General features: G+C 37.3%; 1 protein-coding gene across 8 annotated transcripts in view; it reads left to right on the top strand.

Annotated features, from left to right (window-relative positions):
- Positions 1-14329, top strand: part of MEIS1 (Meis homeobox 1) — a 265720-nt gene that overhangs the window by 118752 nt on the left and 132639 nt on the right. For 5 of the 8 annotated variants that reach the window (XR_010115681.1, XR_008650622.2, XM_063617906.1 and 2 more), the window contains one exon: positions 13747-13805. Coding sequence is in view for 6 of the 8 variants with exons in the window: in XM_063617906.1 (XP_063473976.1) it covers positions 13747-13805 (59 nt within the window). In the remaining 2 variants the exon portion in view is untranslated. Of the gene's footprint in view, positions 1-13746; positions 13839-14329 lie in introns of all 8 variants that reach the window. The other 3 variants (XM_063617909.1, XM_063617907.1, XM_055240798.2) reach the window with 2 other exon arrangements.

Raw genomic sequence — 14329 nt, 5'->3', positions numbered from 1 at the left:
AAATGACTCTGCAGTCTGTTAAATATACTTTGTTGTAAGTTTTACACCATAAGTTTACTCAGAGCTTTTCCCCACTGCATAAAATCACATCGTTAATACTGTTAAAGATGAAAGCTCCTTATGAAAGGGTACACTTTGAACCACTGTGCTGGCTGGAAAAACCCTGCCCCTTCCACCATGGGGCCCTAAGTCTAGGTGAGAAAAGAAATGAAGGTCTAGGATGTAGGAAGGGTGGATTTGAAAGTCCAAATATGGTTTTGTGTAACCACTGTTTCTCCTCCAGCCAGCATTCAAAGGCAGTTGCTGAGCTTCTCGGGAGGACAAGACACTAGCTGGAAGCTGCAATCCAGCTGGTACAACCTGAGGAAGTATGTCAGGACCATGTAGGGTTGGGGTTCAAGTGAGGCTCAGAGTTGAGTGAGTTGGGAGACTGATTTACCCAGCAGGGACCCAATGTTTCTGAATATCTGTGATTCATTTCAAGGCAATGAAACCAGTAGCAATGGTGGTTGACTTTGAACACGGTATGCAGGTCAGTACAACTTGTTGCAAATCGTAATTAAGCCAGTCTTCTTGTTTTCAGTGTGTCTGTAAGTATCTGGTCAGAGAAATGCAAACAACAGGCTGTGCGTCAGGCAACCCGATGGGGCAGGACTTGACTCCCATTTCCCTGGAGAGGGCATAGGGATGAGGGGCTGAGAGGCGTCACGGTCAAGGGGGAAGAGCTTGGCTATGCCTCATCCACAGGTGGCTAAGGTGTAAACCTCATGACAACTTAAAATTTACACAGGGCAAGTATGGGAAGGGGAAATGCAGGGACAGGTCACTGCAATCAAAACATTTCATCCCTCATCCCTACTCCTTGGATTTGGGCGACAGTGTCCTCTGGTTTAAAATGGACAAGTAGCACTAATTAGTCAGGACTCAAAGGAGTCTTTTAGCTGTAATATTCTAGACTGTATAATAATGTGAATCAAAGAGAAGTAAAGTGTGTGCTCTGAAACTCTCATTCCAGCTTTGTCCTAGGAGTGGGGAAGAAAAAAAAATACTTTGATAAAGAGACAAACAGAGAAATTAATTAAAAAGTTGTAATTGTAACTTTTTCTCATCTTACATAAGCAAATCAAACACTGTAAAATAAAAGCTAGATGAAATTAAACATTATCACAAGACGTGAAAAAGATGTGTGCTGTCATTTTAGGATTCATAATAAAGATAAATCAGTTGTTTTTAGCAGTGTGCTATAAGTCTATGAAGGGCATGACAGATAATAGGCTCGAAATTTCTGAAGTTATTGTACAGCAAAATTTGTTTTTTCCTCAGGCATTCAATCTTTTTCTCCAGTAATTTTGAACATGACAAACTTTTTAGTGGATGCATTAATAATCTATAAGTAATGGGTTGTCAGGTGTCAGTTAGATAAGATTAAAAGACTGTTTAAGCATTATCCATTTGCTTCTTTGCATGAGTTTTATAGGTCAGGAGAAATAACTTTTTGAATTGTGGTTGTGTGTACGTGTTCTCTCTCTCTCTCTCTCTCTCTCCACCTCCCAACCCCCCCCTTTCATTTGGCTGCACTCCAAGTATACATGGAAGAACTGTATTACATTCCATAAATCCTGTATGTAAGAGCGGATTTGAAACTCACTATGTGAATCAAGGGGACAAATGTCTCAGCTGTCTTCTGTAAATGTATTTTAGTTTTTAAAATGTTACTCTTTATCTTCTCAAAGGAAGCTCTGTAAGGGGAAACAAACTCGGCTAAGAGGAGCATTGAAGCTTTAGACATTAGTAGTTTCCTAGCAAGTCAGGTTTAGGTCTATTCTTGTCAAATCTGTCTTAAGTGTGTTTACATATAGTTTGCCTTTCTGGTATTTTCTGCTTGCACAGACCTGATCTCCACCTATTTTGTGTCAACAGTTGCTGAGGCTGGTGTTGGGTGATTAACCGTTAAGCACGGAAGCACAGCACCCAGAGAGACCCCCTCTCTCTCCTCTCACTTACATCATCATCTGGCTTCAGGCTGTGCCTACAGAAAACAAACAGCATTTTTGAGTGGTTAAAAAGTCAGCCTGAAATATTAAAAAATGGGGCAAATGTTGCCTCCTGGTTGAATAGAACAGTTTTCTTGAAAAATGAAGTGGAGCCAGGGGCTCGGGGGAAGGAAGTGTTTCCGAGGGCAAACGTTGGTCTCAGATCCGGTCTGCATTGCTCCAGTGTGTGCACGCTGAGGAGCTTTCTGTAGACGCTGAGGGTTATGTTCTGCTTCGTTTTTGATTTTCAAGGGGAAAGAGGACATAAAAAACAAAAACAAAAACAAAAAAACCCTACAACAACATGGATGCCTGTAACTTTGGCAAATACAAGGCTGTCCTGTTCAATGCCCTCATAATCATTAATATTTTCCTGTCTATTTTATTTCCATTCTTACAACACTGTTAGCCTGACCCCTTAATATGGAAAATAATTAACTCTATCATGCTCCTGATGCCTGAACAATAACAAATAAACAAAAAAAATTAATCTGTTATGACATATTTGAGAGGTCTCTTTTCCTTTTTACCCTCTTAACTAACCAATGCCTCACAAGATTAGATCCTATGGTTGAAGAAGGGGAAAAGTGTTTCCTTTTTCAAACACATTAACTCCTCCAGGTCTGGGGGAGATGATTGGAGCTACATGTAACTTAGCTCAAAATAAATGTCCTGCCTTTGGTGAGATCTGGCTTAATATTGATAAAGTCACTTTTTTTAAAAAACAGTATGTTGCCTACGGATGGAAGTTAATGCACCATATAATTATACACACACACACACACACACACACACACACACACACGTGCATGTAAGTTTTCAGTATTTTTACTCTAGGATGCTAACTAAATCAAATGCAAACCAGTAGTCTTGAGGTTTGTTGTCTGGTTAAAGGGTTTTGTTGGCCTATAGCACTAGGACATCGCCGTGGTTGACTTTATTTGTTCGCTAGTTTGGGTCATAGCTCAGATGTACTTGGAAAGGGCCGGGGAGTGGGTAGGGGGATGTTGTAAAAGCTTATGGAAAGAATTGAACATGTACAAAAAGATGTAGGATCTTAGCCCCCTGACTGGTTACCTGACAATACTGTTTACAGAAAGGAAAGTATAGTAGGTTATGGCAGAGATTTCTATCCTCAGGACTCGGGGCAGGGTGGGAGAGGGAGCAGAGAGGGGGTAGGGGGACACATAAGCATGTCACAATCATTTTGAGTGAATATAGTATTAAAAAAGCATATCGAGAATTAAATTTTGTTTTTAGTCATGCTATTTCTTTTGAAATTGCAAATAACGAATATAAGATTTTTGGTGTGTCAAAAGGGAGCATGGATTAAAATTTTAGAAACCCTATGCTACAGAACCATAGAGTAAAAATCCTGAGAGGGAGGGAATTTATGCATCACATGACAGATGAGTCTCAGGGCTAATTAGAGGCAGGGCTAGGACTGGTTGCTAGTCCAGTGCTTCTTCCAGTTCACTAGAATGTACTTATTTTTAACAGCTTTATTGAGATATAATTCATAAACCATACAATTTACCCATTTAATTCAATGGTTTTTAGTATGTTCACAGAATTGTGTAACCATCCCCATAGTCAATTAGAAAACATTTTCACCACCTTAAAAAGAAGCCTTGTACCCTTTAGCTATTGCCCCTCTTTGTACCTCCATCTCTCTCTCCAACAGCTCCTGGCAACCACTAATCTACTTTCTGTCTCTATATTTGCCTGTTCTAGACATTTTGCCAATGTGGTCATGGAATACATGGTATTTTGTGACTGGCTTTTTTCACTAAGCATAATGTTTGCAAGGTTCATCCATGTCATAGCATGTATTATCAGTACTTCATTCTCTTTCATGGCTGAGCAATGTTCCATTGTATGGATATAAGGTATTTTTTTTTTTACCTATTTATCAGTGGTTGGGCATTTGATATTCATCTCTTACCATTATAAGCGTTCATATACAAGTTTTGGTACCATTAAGCATTTTTGAGAATGACAGTATTGCAACAAAGACCTGTCTTAGGTTTGTGTAATTTGTAAAGCACTTTTCATTTGATCATCCCAATTTCAGCACCTAAACACTGCTAGAAAACTGCCAGTGAGTGGCAGTTTTCCCACTCAGTTCTCATTTTCTTCTCACTACTCACTGCTCTCACTTTCCCTGCCACTGGGTAGTGTTTTGACTGTGATAATTATGAGTGATGCTCAAAGAAAAGGAAAGTTGGCTGGGCACGGTGGCTCACGCCTGTAATCCCAGCATTTTGGAAGGCCGAGGCAGGCAGATCACCTGAGGTCGGGAGTTCGAGACCAGCCTGATGAACATGGAAAAACCCCATCTCTACTAAAAATATAAAATTAGCTGGGAGTGGGGGTGCGTGCCTGTAATCCCAGCTACTCAAGAGGCTGAGGCAGGAGAATTGCTTGAACGCATAAGGCCGAGGTTGCTGTGAGCCGAGATTGCGCCATTGCACTTGAGCATGGGCAACAAGAGTGAAACTCCATCTCAAAAAAAAAAAAAAAAAAAAAAAAGAAAAGAAAAAAAGAAAAGAAAAAAAAAGGATAGTCACTCTGAAATCCAGCAACTCAGCTGTAAAATGCACAAAGTTCCCTCAAAATGACTTAGATGACCATAAGCATTTTGAAAGATTTGACAAATTCCAAGATGTCATTTTGCTAATGTTATTGTCTTTATTCGAGAGATTGTTTTCCTTTAAGTGTGTTTCCATTTGTATTTTAAAGGTCTACAGGTTACATATTGACATATATTATTACATAGAGCTTAGGTTTCAAGCTTTACTCATTAAAACAGAGGTCACAGTGAACATTCCAAGGAATAGATGCAAGCCTCCATTCAAGTCAAATCATCTTCATTGTGCCATTCTATAGCCTAATTTCATAACCAGACAGAACTAGAAAGCAAGCTAAATTTTGAGATATCCTCTCTTGACATGAGCAGAGACTCCAGGTCTGGAAGTTTATGGTTGCTGAAGACTTGCAGAACTGAGGCAACTACAAGCAAGATCCTAGAGAAAGGAAGGAGCTCAAAGGTACTCCAATATGGAGCTAAGATTCTTTAATACCTGATTAGGGCCAGGCACAGTGGCTTATGCCTGTAATCTCAGCACTTTGGGAGGCCGAGGCGGGCAGATCACCTGAGGTCAGGAGTTCGAAACCAGCCTGGCCAACATGGCGAAACCCTGTCTCTACTAAAAATATAAAAATCAGCTGGGCATGTTGGTGAGTGCCTATAATCTCAGCTACTAGGGAGGCTAAGGCAGGAGAATCACTTGAACCCAGGAGGCAGAAGTTGCAGTGAGCTGAGATCGAACCACTGCACTCCAGCCTGGGTGACAGAGAGAGAGAGAGAAACTCTGTCTCAAAGACAAACAAACAAGTAAACAAAAAAACCTGATGTATAAGGGGGTTGGTCGCCATTCTAACACAACGGGGTTTTAAATTATTTGGGGGAAACTTTTTTGGAAAATAAAGCATATTTGATCATTAAGGTGACCATGTATCCCACTTTGCTGGGAGGCTTATGGTTTATGCCTGTTGCCCAGTGTAATTGTTAACAGTGCCTCTTCACTCTCAAACGTGTCCCAGTTTAGATGACAAATTATCTGCTCATCCTATTTATAATAGAGATTGGCAGAAAACTAGAATTTGCTTTAAATAGATACATCTATTCAGTAATGTGTAAGGGATGTTTTGCTAGATTCAATTTTATTGACTTCTTGTGAATATGGAAAAATTGGAATTTAAATGAAAAATGGTTCAGCTATTAAACTACAGAGAGACACTTCTACTCTTTGAAGACATTATTATACCTATTTTAGCTTTTTCATTAGTAGAGGAAGTTTTGCTATATTATCCTAGATCATGCTATTGCTTCTACATTGTGCTAATAATCATTTTAAATCTATATCCTAAACCACTACATTGTGCTAATAATCATTTTAAATCTATATTCTAAACCACTATTTTTTTTTAGCTCCATAAGGTTATACAAACTCAAATTTGGCAAATTGTCTGTTACATGTAAGTAAATATTTCATATTTACTTAAATATAAATATAAAACCTGTCTCACTCTGTTGCCCAGGCCGGAATGCAGTGGTGTGATCATGATTCACCGCAGCCTCCACCTCCCAGACTCAAGCAATCCTCCTGCTTCAGCTTCCCTAGTAGCTGGGACTACAGGTGTGCACCACCAGACCCAGCTAATTTTTGCATTTTTTGTAGAGACAGGGTTTTACCATGTTGCCCACGGTGATCTTATACTCCAGGCTCAAATGATCCTCCTGCCTTGGCCTCCCAAAGTGCTGGGATTATAGGCATGAGCCACAACTCCCTGCCATCACTTTTTTTTTTTTTAGAATAAAGAAGTCATTTCAAAATTTGCTTTCAAGGAAAATTTTCTGTAATATATACCAAGTGATGAATTATTTGAAATTTATTTTAATGCCTAAGGCCAAAATAATACATGAGTTTTGTTATTACTTTGCATCATTATTGTCAACTAGTGATTGATTCATTTCACAAGCTTCTTTAAAGAGAATTTTAGTGGCCAGGTGCAGTGTCTCACGCCCAGCACTTTGGGAGGCCGAGGAGGTTGGATGGCTTGAGCTTGGGAGTTTGAGATCAGCCTGGGCAACATAGTGAAACCTTGTCTCTACAAAAGAAACAAAACGACAAAAACTAGCTAGGCATGGTGGTGCATAACTGTAGTCCTCGGGAGGCTGAAGTGGGAGGATCACTTGAGCCAGGGAGGTGGAGGTTGCTAAGCTGTGATAGTGCCACTACACTCTAGCCTGGGCAACAGAGTGAGACTCTGTCTCAAAAAAAAAAAAAAAAAAAAAAAAGAAAGAAAGAAAAGAAAAGAAAATTGTATATGTAATTAGCTTCCTCAACTGTGGTAGACAATTTCAGTTCTTTCTAGAGTAATTTGGCAAATACCACCAACACTGTTAGAGAAGGAAAACTTTTCATGTGGCTGATTGATGGACTTCTTGTGATTTGAGCAAATTTCGTTATTATGTTTATCAAGTGGGTAGAGAGGAGAGGTGCTCCCTTTTCCCCTCCTGTCCATTCTCCTCCTGCCGCTGTTCTCCACCTCCCCTACCTCCAGACACACCGATGATGTATTGCAATCTTGTAACTGTTGGATCCTGGAGGAGGTTAAGAAACTAGAAAAAGGTGCCAAAAACATGATTTCATAAGGTTTGACTTGAGAATGAGTCAACTTTCTTGAATGTCTTAAAATCAGGTTTCATGAAATTTTATTTCACAAAGAAAGGGAGTGTAGAAGGCTTGGACCCTGAAGACGAACAGTTATGGATCATTAAATCCAATAAGTAAATGTAAATCTAAAATAAAGAATTCCAACAAAAAAATTTCAGAGTGATTTTTTTGTTGTTGTTTAAAAGAACAGAGAGTTATATGGGAGATAACTAGAACTCTTTCCCTGAGGGTTTGTTTATAAAACATGCCTTAAAAGTTATTAAGGGATGCTGACTTTAAAAAAAAGTAGTAGACATGATTTTATTTAAATGACTATGATATAGATGAAGGAAATGCTATGGTGAGGCAATTCCTGGAAGAAAAAAATAACAAAATGTTGGGATTTGACAACTACCTTCCAATGATAAATTTTATGTTTGAAGATTTTTCATGAGGCTTAAATTCTAAAATTTGAAAATATTTATAGAAATCACAAAAATGAATTATATATCAATTATCATCTGTGCATTTTTATTTTCTATTGAATAAAGAATAGTATATGCAGAAATCTTATACTTAAGAATGCACAGTGTTAATTTTTATTACTAAGTTTGTATGGAGATATTCCTAACTCTAGCTAAATATTAATAAAAGATTATTATAATCAGCACCTCCCTTAAGGGATAGTATAGGTATAGAAGGCATTGCCACTAATCAATCTAACTAATTAATGAAATCTTTTCTTAATAGTTGATTAGCTTCTTAGATACGTGCAGATGTTGTAAAATGATATTTCTCTGTCTAGTTGGGAACCTTCTGAAGTAATCCTATGTCCACCACTATCCTGCTGACAGTTCACTTATGCCTAGTTGGCAAGAAACACTACGGGGGTGAAGCAGAGGCATGTCATTGTTTGGAGGCAACACCATTGTGATTTTCTGTGGTTTACTAAGTTGGCTGTGGCATGCTAACGTAACGAAATGTGGGCTTCCTTTAATTATCAGGGAGTAAGTAGAGTGGTAAACACTGAGGAATAGAACTAATTGAGTAAAGGTGAAAATGCCATTTCTGAAAGTGAGCAAGTAATTTTTTTTTTTTTTTTTTTACTTTTATCAGTATTACAGAGAGCCATACAAGGGAGGAAAAGGGCAAAGGTATGTGGAAAATGTTGCCTGTGAAACTGGGAAACTACCTTGTGTTTTGGCTCCTAACAGATGCCCACTGTGATCTCCTCACCTCTCCTGGTTCTCACAGAGGGAAACTAAACTTAGCAATTCAGTTTTGGGGGAAGAGACCAGGGAAAGGAGTGGAGGATAAACTAAAGGACAAAGGTCAGTTTCAAAAAGCTGTTCTGCCAGATCTTGCTCAGAAAACTATTCAGGTATCCAAAGACTGAGAGTAAAAGGAGATAGATGAAATTAGTCCAGTGGAAAAAAAAAAAAGCCTAATGATAAATAAACATCTGGGGACAAAAAAGAAAGAACAAAGCAAAACTTCCTGTATTTCTTTTTTAAACGTGAGTCACAGTCACTTCCCATTCTCCTAGTCGGATTCCTATAAAAAATTCAAAATAAAATTCAATTTTTAGATGATCCAGGTCTCAGATTTTTGGAGATTTTGCTCCCCTGCCAACTTTTCTCTTTCACTTTTTAGGACTTGAGTCTTAAACAAACAGCTAAGTAAAAAAGAAATATATTTCTATCTGGACATGAAATAAAGCTATAGAGTAAGCCCATTATCTTCCTTTCCTTTGTAAAGCTTTTTGTTTTGAGACTGGAGATAGTTTGGTCAGAAGAAGAAATTCTAACTCATAATTCTATGAAAAAAAAGGGAAATACAAAGATTCTTCTCCTAATTCAGTCTTCCACCACCTGCAGGAGTCCAATTCTTAAAAAGTACTTCACAAAAGAAGACTATGTTTTCAAAGCAAACTAGATTTTAAGAAGCCCTCTGTTTGAATGTAAATGAAAAAGCAAACGAGGCATTTTCTAACCTTAAAACATACTAAAAGCTTTACTTTTTCAAGAATCCCAATGTACGGCAAATTTGAATTATATTTCATTAAACCAAGGTGTGTAACTATCTATTTTAATGAGTGAGCAAAACTGTCATGTGGCTGTGTACTCCTGACATTCCATTCCACATCTGAGTTTTAAGGGCTATATAATGTTAATTGTAAAATTGCAAAAGTTTCCTCTTACATCTTTAAACAAACATACTTTGCAAAAGAGACCTTATCAGTATGGAAAATTCTAAGATTGTTTGTATTTCATAGATATGTATTTGTATTTTATCTCAAACCATTTTGTGGCTGTTGGATAATGTATTTTTTATTGTATATTCAAATTGGAATTTTGTCATTTTCTTTTATATTTCTCTTCCAAAACACTATTTCTTCTATGTTGAATCTCTAATATATATTTATGTGCTCATACATAAATGTAGATATATATTTAAACACACAGACACACACACATACATATAGGATTAAGATAACTATTTTACTTATGCCTCTTAAAATGGCAGGATTTTAAAACGGCAATATGTTCATTTAAGTTCACATCATATGTACAGTTCTTTTTTTGGTTCGGTGTTTAGAGAATTCTTGATAATTTAGACTCTTCCACAGTGAAAAGTAGAGCATTCTGTCACAAAAGCAGGGAGGATGAGACACAAGGTCAAAGGGCATTTTAGAAACAAACAGCTGGACCAGTTTATTTAAACAGATAGAGGGATGGGGGAACTGACCTCAGTTTGACTTATAGTGGGAGGAGCAAGAATGTCATTTTATTACTTTGCCCAGAAGGAAAATGTTTTTGTATCTGAATTCACCCTGAAGCCATCTAAACATGGCTCTGCTGTGTGTAGCATAATTCCAAAGAGAGAGGACGTATAAAATAGTCTGGGATAATGATAAAATGCACTAAAGAGAATCAAATGTGGAGATCATTTAAGATCGAAAAGGTGATGTTGTTTTAAAAAATAAAATATTTTGCTATTTACTTGGTTGTTTTCACATAGATGTCCATCATGACCCCAAATAATAAGTTGTTCATATAAGTGTAGTAATTGTAATTCAGTAACGTTCTGAGAGATTACTACATCCTATATGTACTAATGATATTTCATTATATTGAATTTTTTAAATTAAATGTTTCACAAGTAAGAAGTTGCAGGTGGACCTACTAATGTGGTCAAACAGCTCAGAAAAGGTGATTAGTTTTTCTCAGGTTTTCAGTGTTTTTGTTTATGTTTTATTTTTTAATTAAAGGTTTCCCCCTTTGATATCTACATATTCTAGGGGTAGCTTACATCTGTGTTCTTAATAACAACAAACAGTTCTTGCCACCAAAAAGAAGCAAATAACATCTAGTACCTGTGGTCAGTTGGCTAAGAGGCTGTGGTATTTTTTGTGTGTATTTGCTTTCTACCTGGGGATCAGAGCAGGCCTGGAATAAATGTCACTGGTGTTGTCCACTGCAAGCCTTCAGGAGGACATAGACAAAGATCAGCCTACTGAGCAGAGAGTGGTCCAGGTGTTGAATGGACTCAATATTCTAAAAGGACTCACATTCTAGCAGGCACTTTTTAAGAATCACTAATGTTTAACCTAAGGATTAGAGGGGAGAAGCCTATAAAGCATAATGGCTATGTTTAACTATTTGAAGAGCTATCCTGTGGAAGTAAAATTAGAATTGCTTACAGTACCCCAAGGAGTTGTACTGATGAAACTATTAGGTTGAGTGCAAAAGTAATTGTTTTTTTTTTTTTTAAATTATACTTTAAGTTCTAGGGTACATGTGCACAACGTGCAGGTTTGTTACATATGTATACATGTGCCATGTTGGTGTGCTGCACCCATTAACTTGTCATTTACATTAGGTATATCTCCTATTGTTATCCCTCCCCCTTCCCCCTGTAATTGTTGTTTTTGCCACTGAAAGTAATGGCAAGACCGCAATTACTTTTGCACCAACATAAATATTTTTGATCCAGTAAGGCAGAACCTTCTAACAGCCTTGTTTATACACAGGGTGGCCTCTCAAGTAAGGTGGTGAGTTCTGTATTAGTTCAGCAGAGGTTACCTATGTACTTTTGGGAGACAGATATCATACAGGGGATTCATGTCATGTCAGTGACCAAACGAAGTGACTATTAGAGCCCTTTCCAAACCTGAGGTGTAATTTTTAAAAATGAACTCATGACTTTAATAGTCATAGACTCAAACCTGAGTTGATTATTATGAATTAGTTTATGGGAGTCTCAATATGTGTGTATGATGGAGACAAGCTTTGGAATACAGATAAATCAAGTCACTGTATTCACTCTTTCTCTCTTTTTGAATAGCCTTATCTTTGCCTATACACACAAACAGTGCAGCCATCAAAATTTTCAATTTACAAAATGTTCACAGTCATGCTTCTTCCTTGACTAAACACTGGGGTTGCTGCCAGTGGTAATTGGCTCCAAACCAGCTAATTTTTATATATCTATTTAGTCTGGATGAGTGTCACCGTAGTTGCGATGCTCTGGTCACCGTGCCAGAGCACCAGAGAGGAGGGTGCTTGCTACCACTGACAGCTGTGTGTCATTTAGCAAATTATTAACATCTCTTTGGTAACATGTGACCTCAAAGAAGCCACCTAATTTCTCTGAGCCCAGGTTTCTCATCTGTTAAAAATGTCTCTTCCTATTTTTAGGTAAGTAGTATAAGTCATATCCATAAAAGATTATGTTTTTAAAAAGTCTGGAAAAAGAAAGTTAATAGACAGAATTCCTTCCCTCTAAGAGTCTGCAGATTATGAACAGTACCATAGATAAAGAGATGTTTTTGCTCTCTTACCTACATTAGTTACTATGAAAATTACTTTTGGTAAATGCAGAATATTAATATTAAATAATTTTCTAATTGGTCATGCAGTGAAGGCAGCTAATGAAAAAGCAGATTTTTTTTTCATTTTAATTGGTTATTTCACATGGTGTTTGTGCTACACCTGTGCTTATAATGAGAATGGAGAATTAATCTAACCTTCTGCTCACATGATTCCAATTTTCATGGTTTATACAAGATAATGATAACCTGATTTGCAAAACAATTTGTTGTAGACCTGTGTTTTAAATATTTTTATTAGCAGTTCAGGGACTTCATATACAAGAACTGATATAATATGTATTGCCAACAAGAATTAGCACGAACAGTATACCTTTTAGTTAGATTCTAGTTTCATTATTTGTTTCAATTACTTCTCAGATAATGAAAGAACACGAGGATACAGGATATTGAGAATCTTAAAATGTTACGAAGTATGCATTTTTGGTTCGAAAACCTGTCCCTGTCTGTTTAATGGTTTGGTTTTTAGGAACTATTTTCCTTCCTGAAGTGGGCAGATTTACAAACTAGAATTCATACTGGACTATGGATTCTTTAATCATTAATAGAGCCTTATTAAACTTTTCATTGTATTTTTTATGTCCTGCTCAGATTTGATCTGAGTTGGGAACTAAAAGGAATTTATTATTTCAGAATCTAATATGTCCTCTTCATTTTCTGGATTTGATACGTAATTTTTAATATTATGCAGAACAAACAGATCTTAAGAGTTAGAATCTCATGAGTATGACTCTGGACTCTGGAGAGCGTATATTAACTACTTTTTTACGTGTCAGTGACTTGTCACTTTTGGAGAGGCTACAAAAATAATTGTACAAAAATATCTTATTAAGACACTTAAAGTAACTTAAGTGCCTTAATAAGTTTATAAATTTTCAGTACTAGCTGGAGAAAGCAAAACTATAAGTTCAATTACTGTATATCTGTGACCTTGCCTTGACCTCAGACTTTACATAAAGAACAAAAATAAAAAATAAAAATAAAAAAAGCCACCCTAAGAAATCTCTACAAGGAATGCATTTCTCTGAAGTCCCAAGCAGTGTGAGTTAGTGGTGATAAACTCCAGACATTCTCTCATTTGATGGTGTGCTGCCATCCCAGTTCATTATCTTAATAGTGGGCATTAAAATAGGATTAGGTTTGCAAGAGGTAGGGGCAGTTTTGATAAAAATTGTAAAAAAGAAGTCAGAGAACATAAGATTGAAATGTCACTAATTAGGAGAGGTAACAGATGCCCTTATGAGCATCTAACTCTTTACACCAATTTTCTCTCCTTGCAAATGAAAGGAGTGGTGGCTAGTATTGTTTCCTGAAAACTCTGCTAATTCCCCCATGAAAAGATGAAATGGAAGTGTCCAACTGTGGTAAAACAGGCAAACATAAATCAACTCAGAAACCCCAAGCCTGTGTACTCAAAGGTCACTGTGGGTTACAGGTTTTGCAGCACGTGAGGCTGCACATAGAGCAATGGAGAGAACTGAAGGAGTCCTAATTTTGCCAAGATCTAGTTTTACTCCAAATGCGATTCATCTTTTCCTCTTCCTCAACCCCCCCTTTTATTTTTAAGGAATAATGATTTGTTTCACTTTCTTGGTTACAGGTTTATTAACGCCCGGAGAAGAATAGTGCAGCCCATGATAGACCAGTCCAACCGAGCAGGCAAGTCCCCCATAGTGACTGTATTCAAGTCACGCAAGCGAAAACCATCCTCAAGCCATTCACCGGGAGGTCCGCTACCTGGTAAATAAACTGGGAGTGAGTACTAGGAACGCCTGGCAATTAAAATTAAACCAGTTTCGTTTCATAACAACACTAATCAATTTAACATCGTTATAAAATGTTTGGAGAAGGTGGAAAAAAAAAGCCAACAGAGAAAAGTAACTCTTAAATCATATGCTCAGTTACAATATTCTTTGTACACATTCAATATATTAATGTTATTTTTTTTTCTGAGTTTGCCTTCCCAGCTCTTTCTGCTACTATGACCACTCCCTGGTGCATGGCTTGGTGTGGAATTGCTGTAAACTTTATTACCTGTCAAAAGGGCAAAGGGGTCAGGATCGCTTGTGGGACTCAGTAAAGTTCAAAGACATTCAATGAGGTAGAGCTTTTGTGTGCTTTAATAACCCAAGGCAGCTTACTTCTGAAGCAGCTTTTCATGTACAGTTAAAACATGGGATTCA

This window comes from Symphalangus syndactylus, chromosome 14 (assembly GCF_028878055.3).
Source record: "Symphalangus syndactylus isolate Jambi chromosome 14, NHGRI_mSymSyn1-v2.1_pri, whole genome shotgun sequence".
Taxonomy (NCBI): domain Eukaryota; kingdom Metazoa; phylum Chordata; class Mammalia; order Primates; family Hylobatidae; genus Symphalangus; species Symphalangus syndactylus.
Note: the sequence above shows the minus strand (reverse complement) of the source record. Positions and strands in the feature narration are given on the sequence as shown.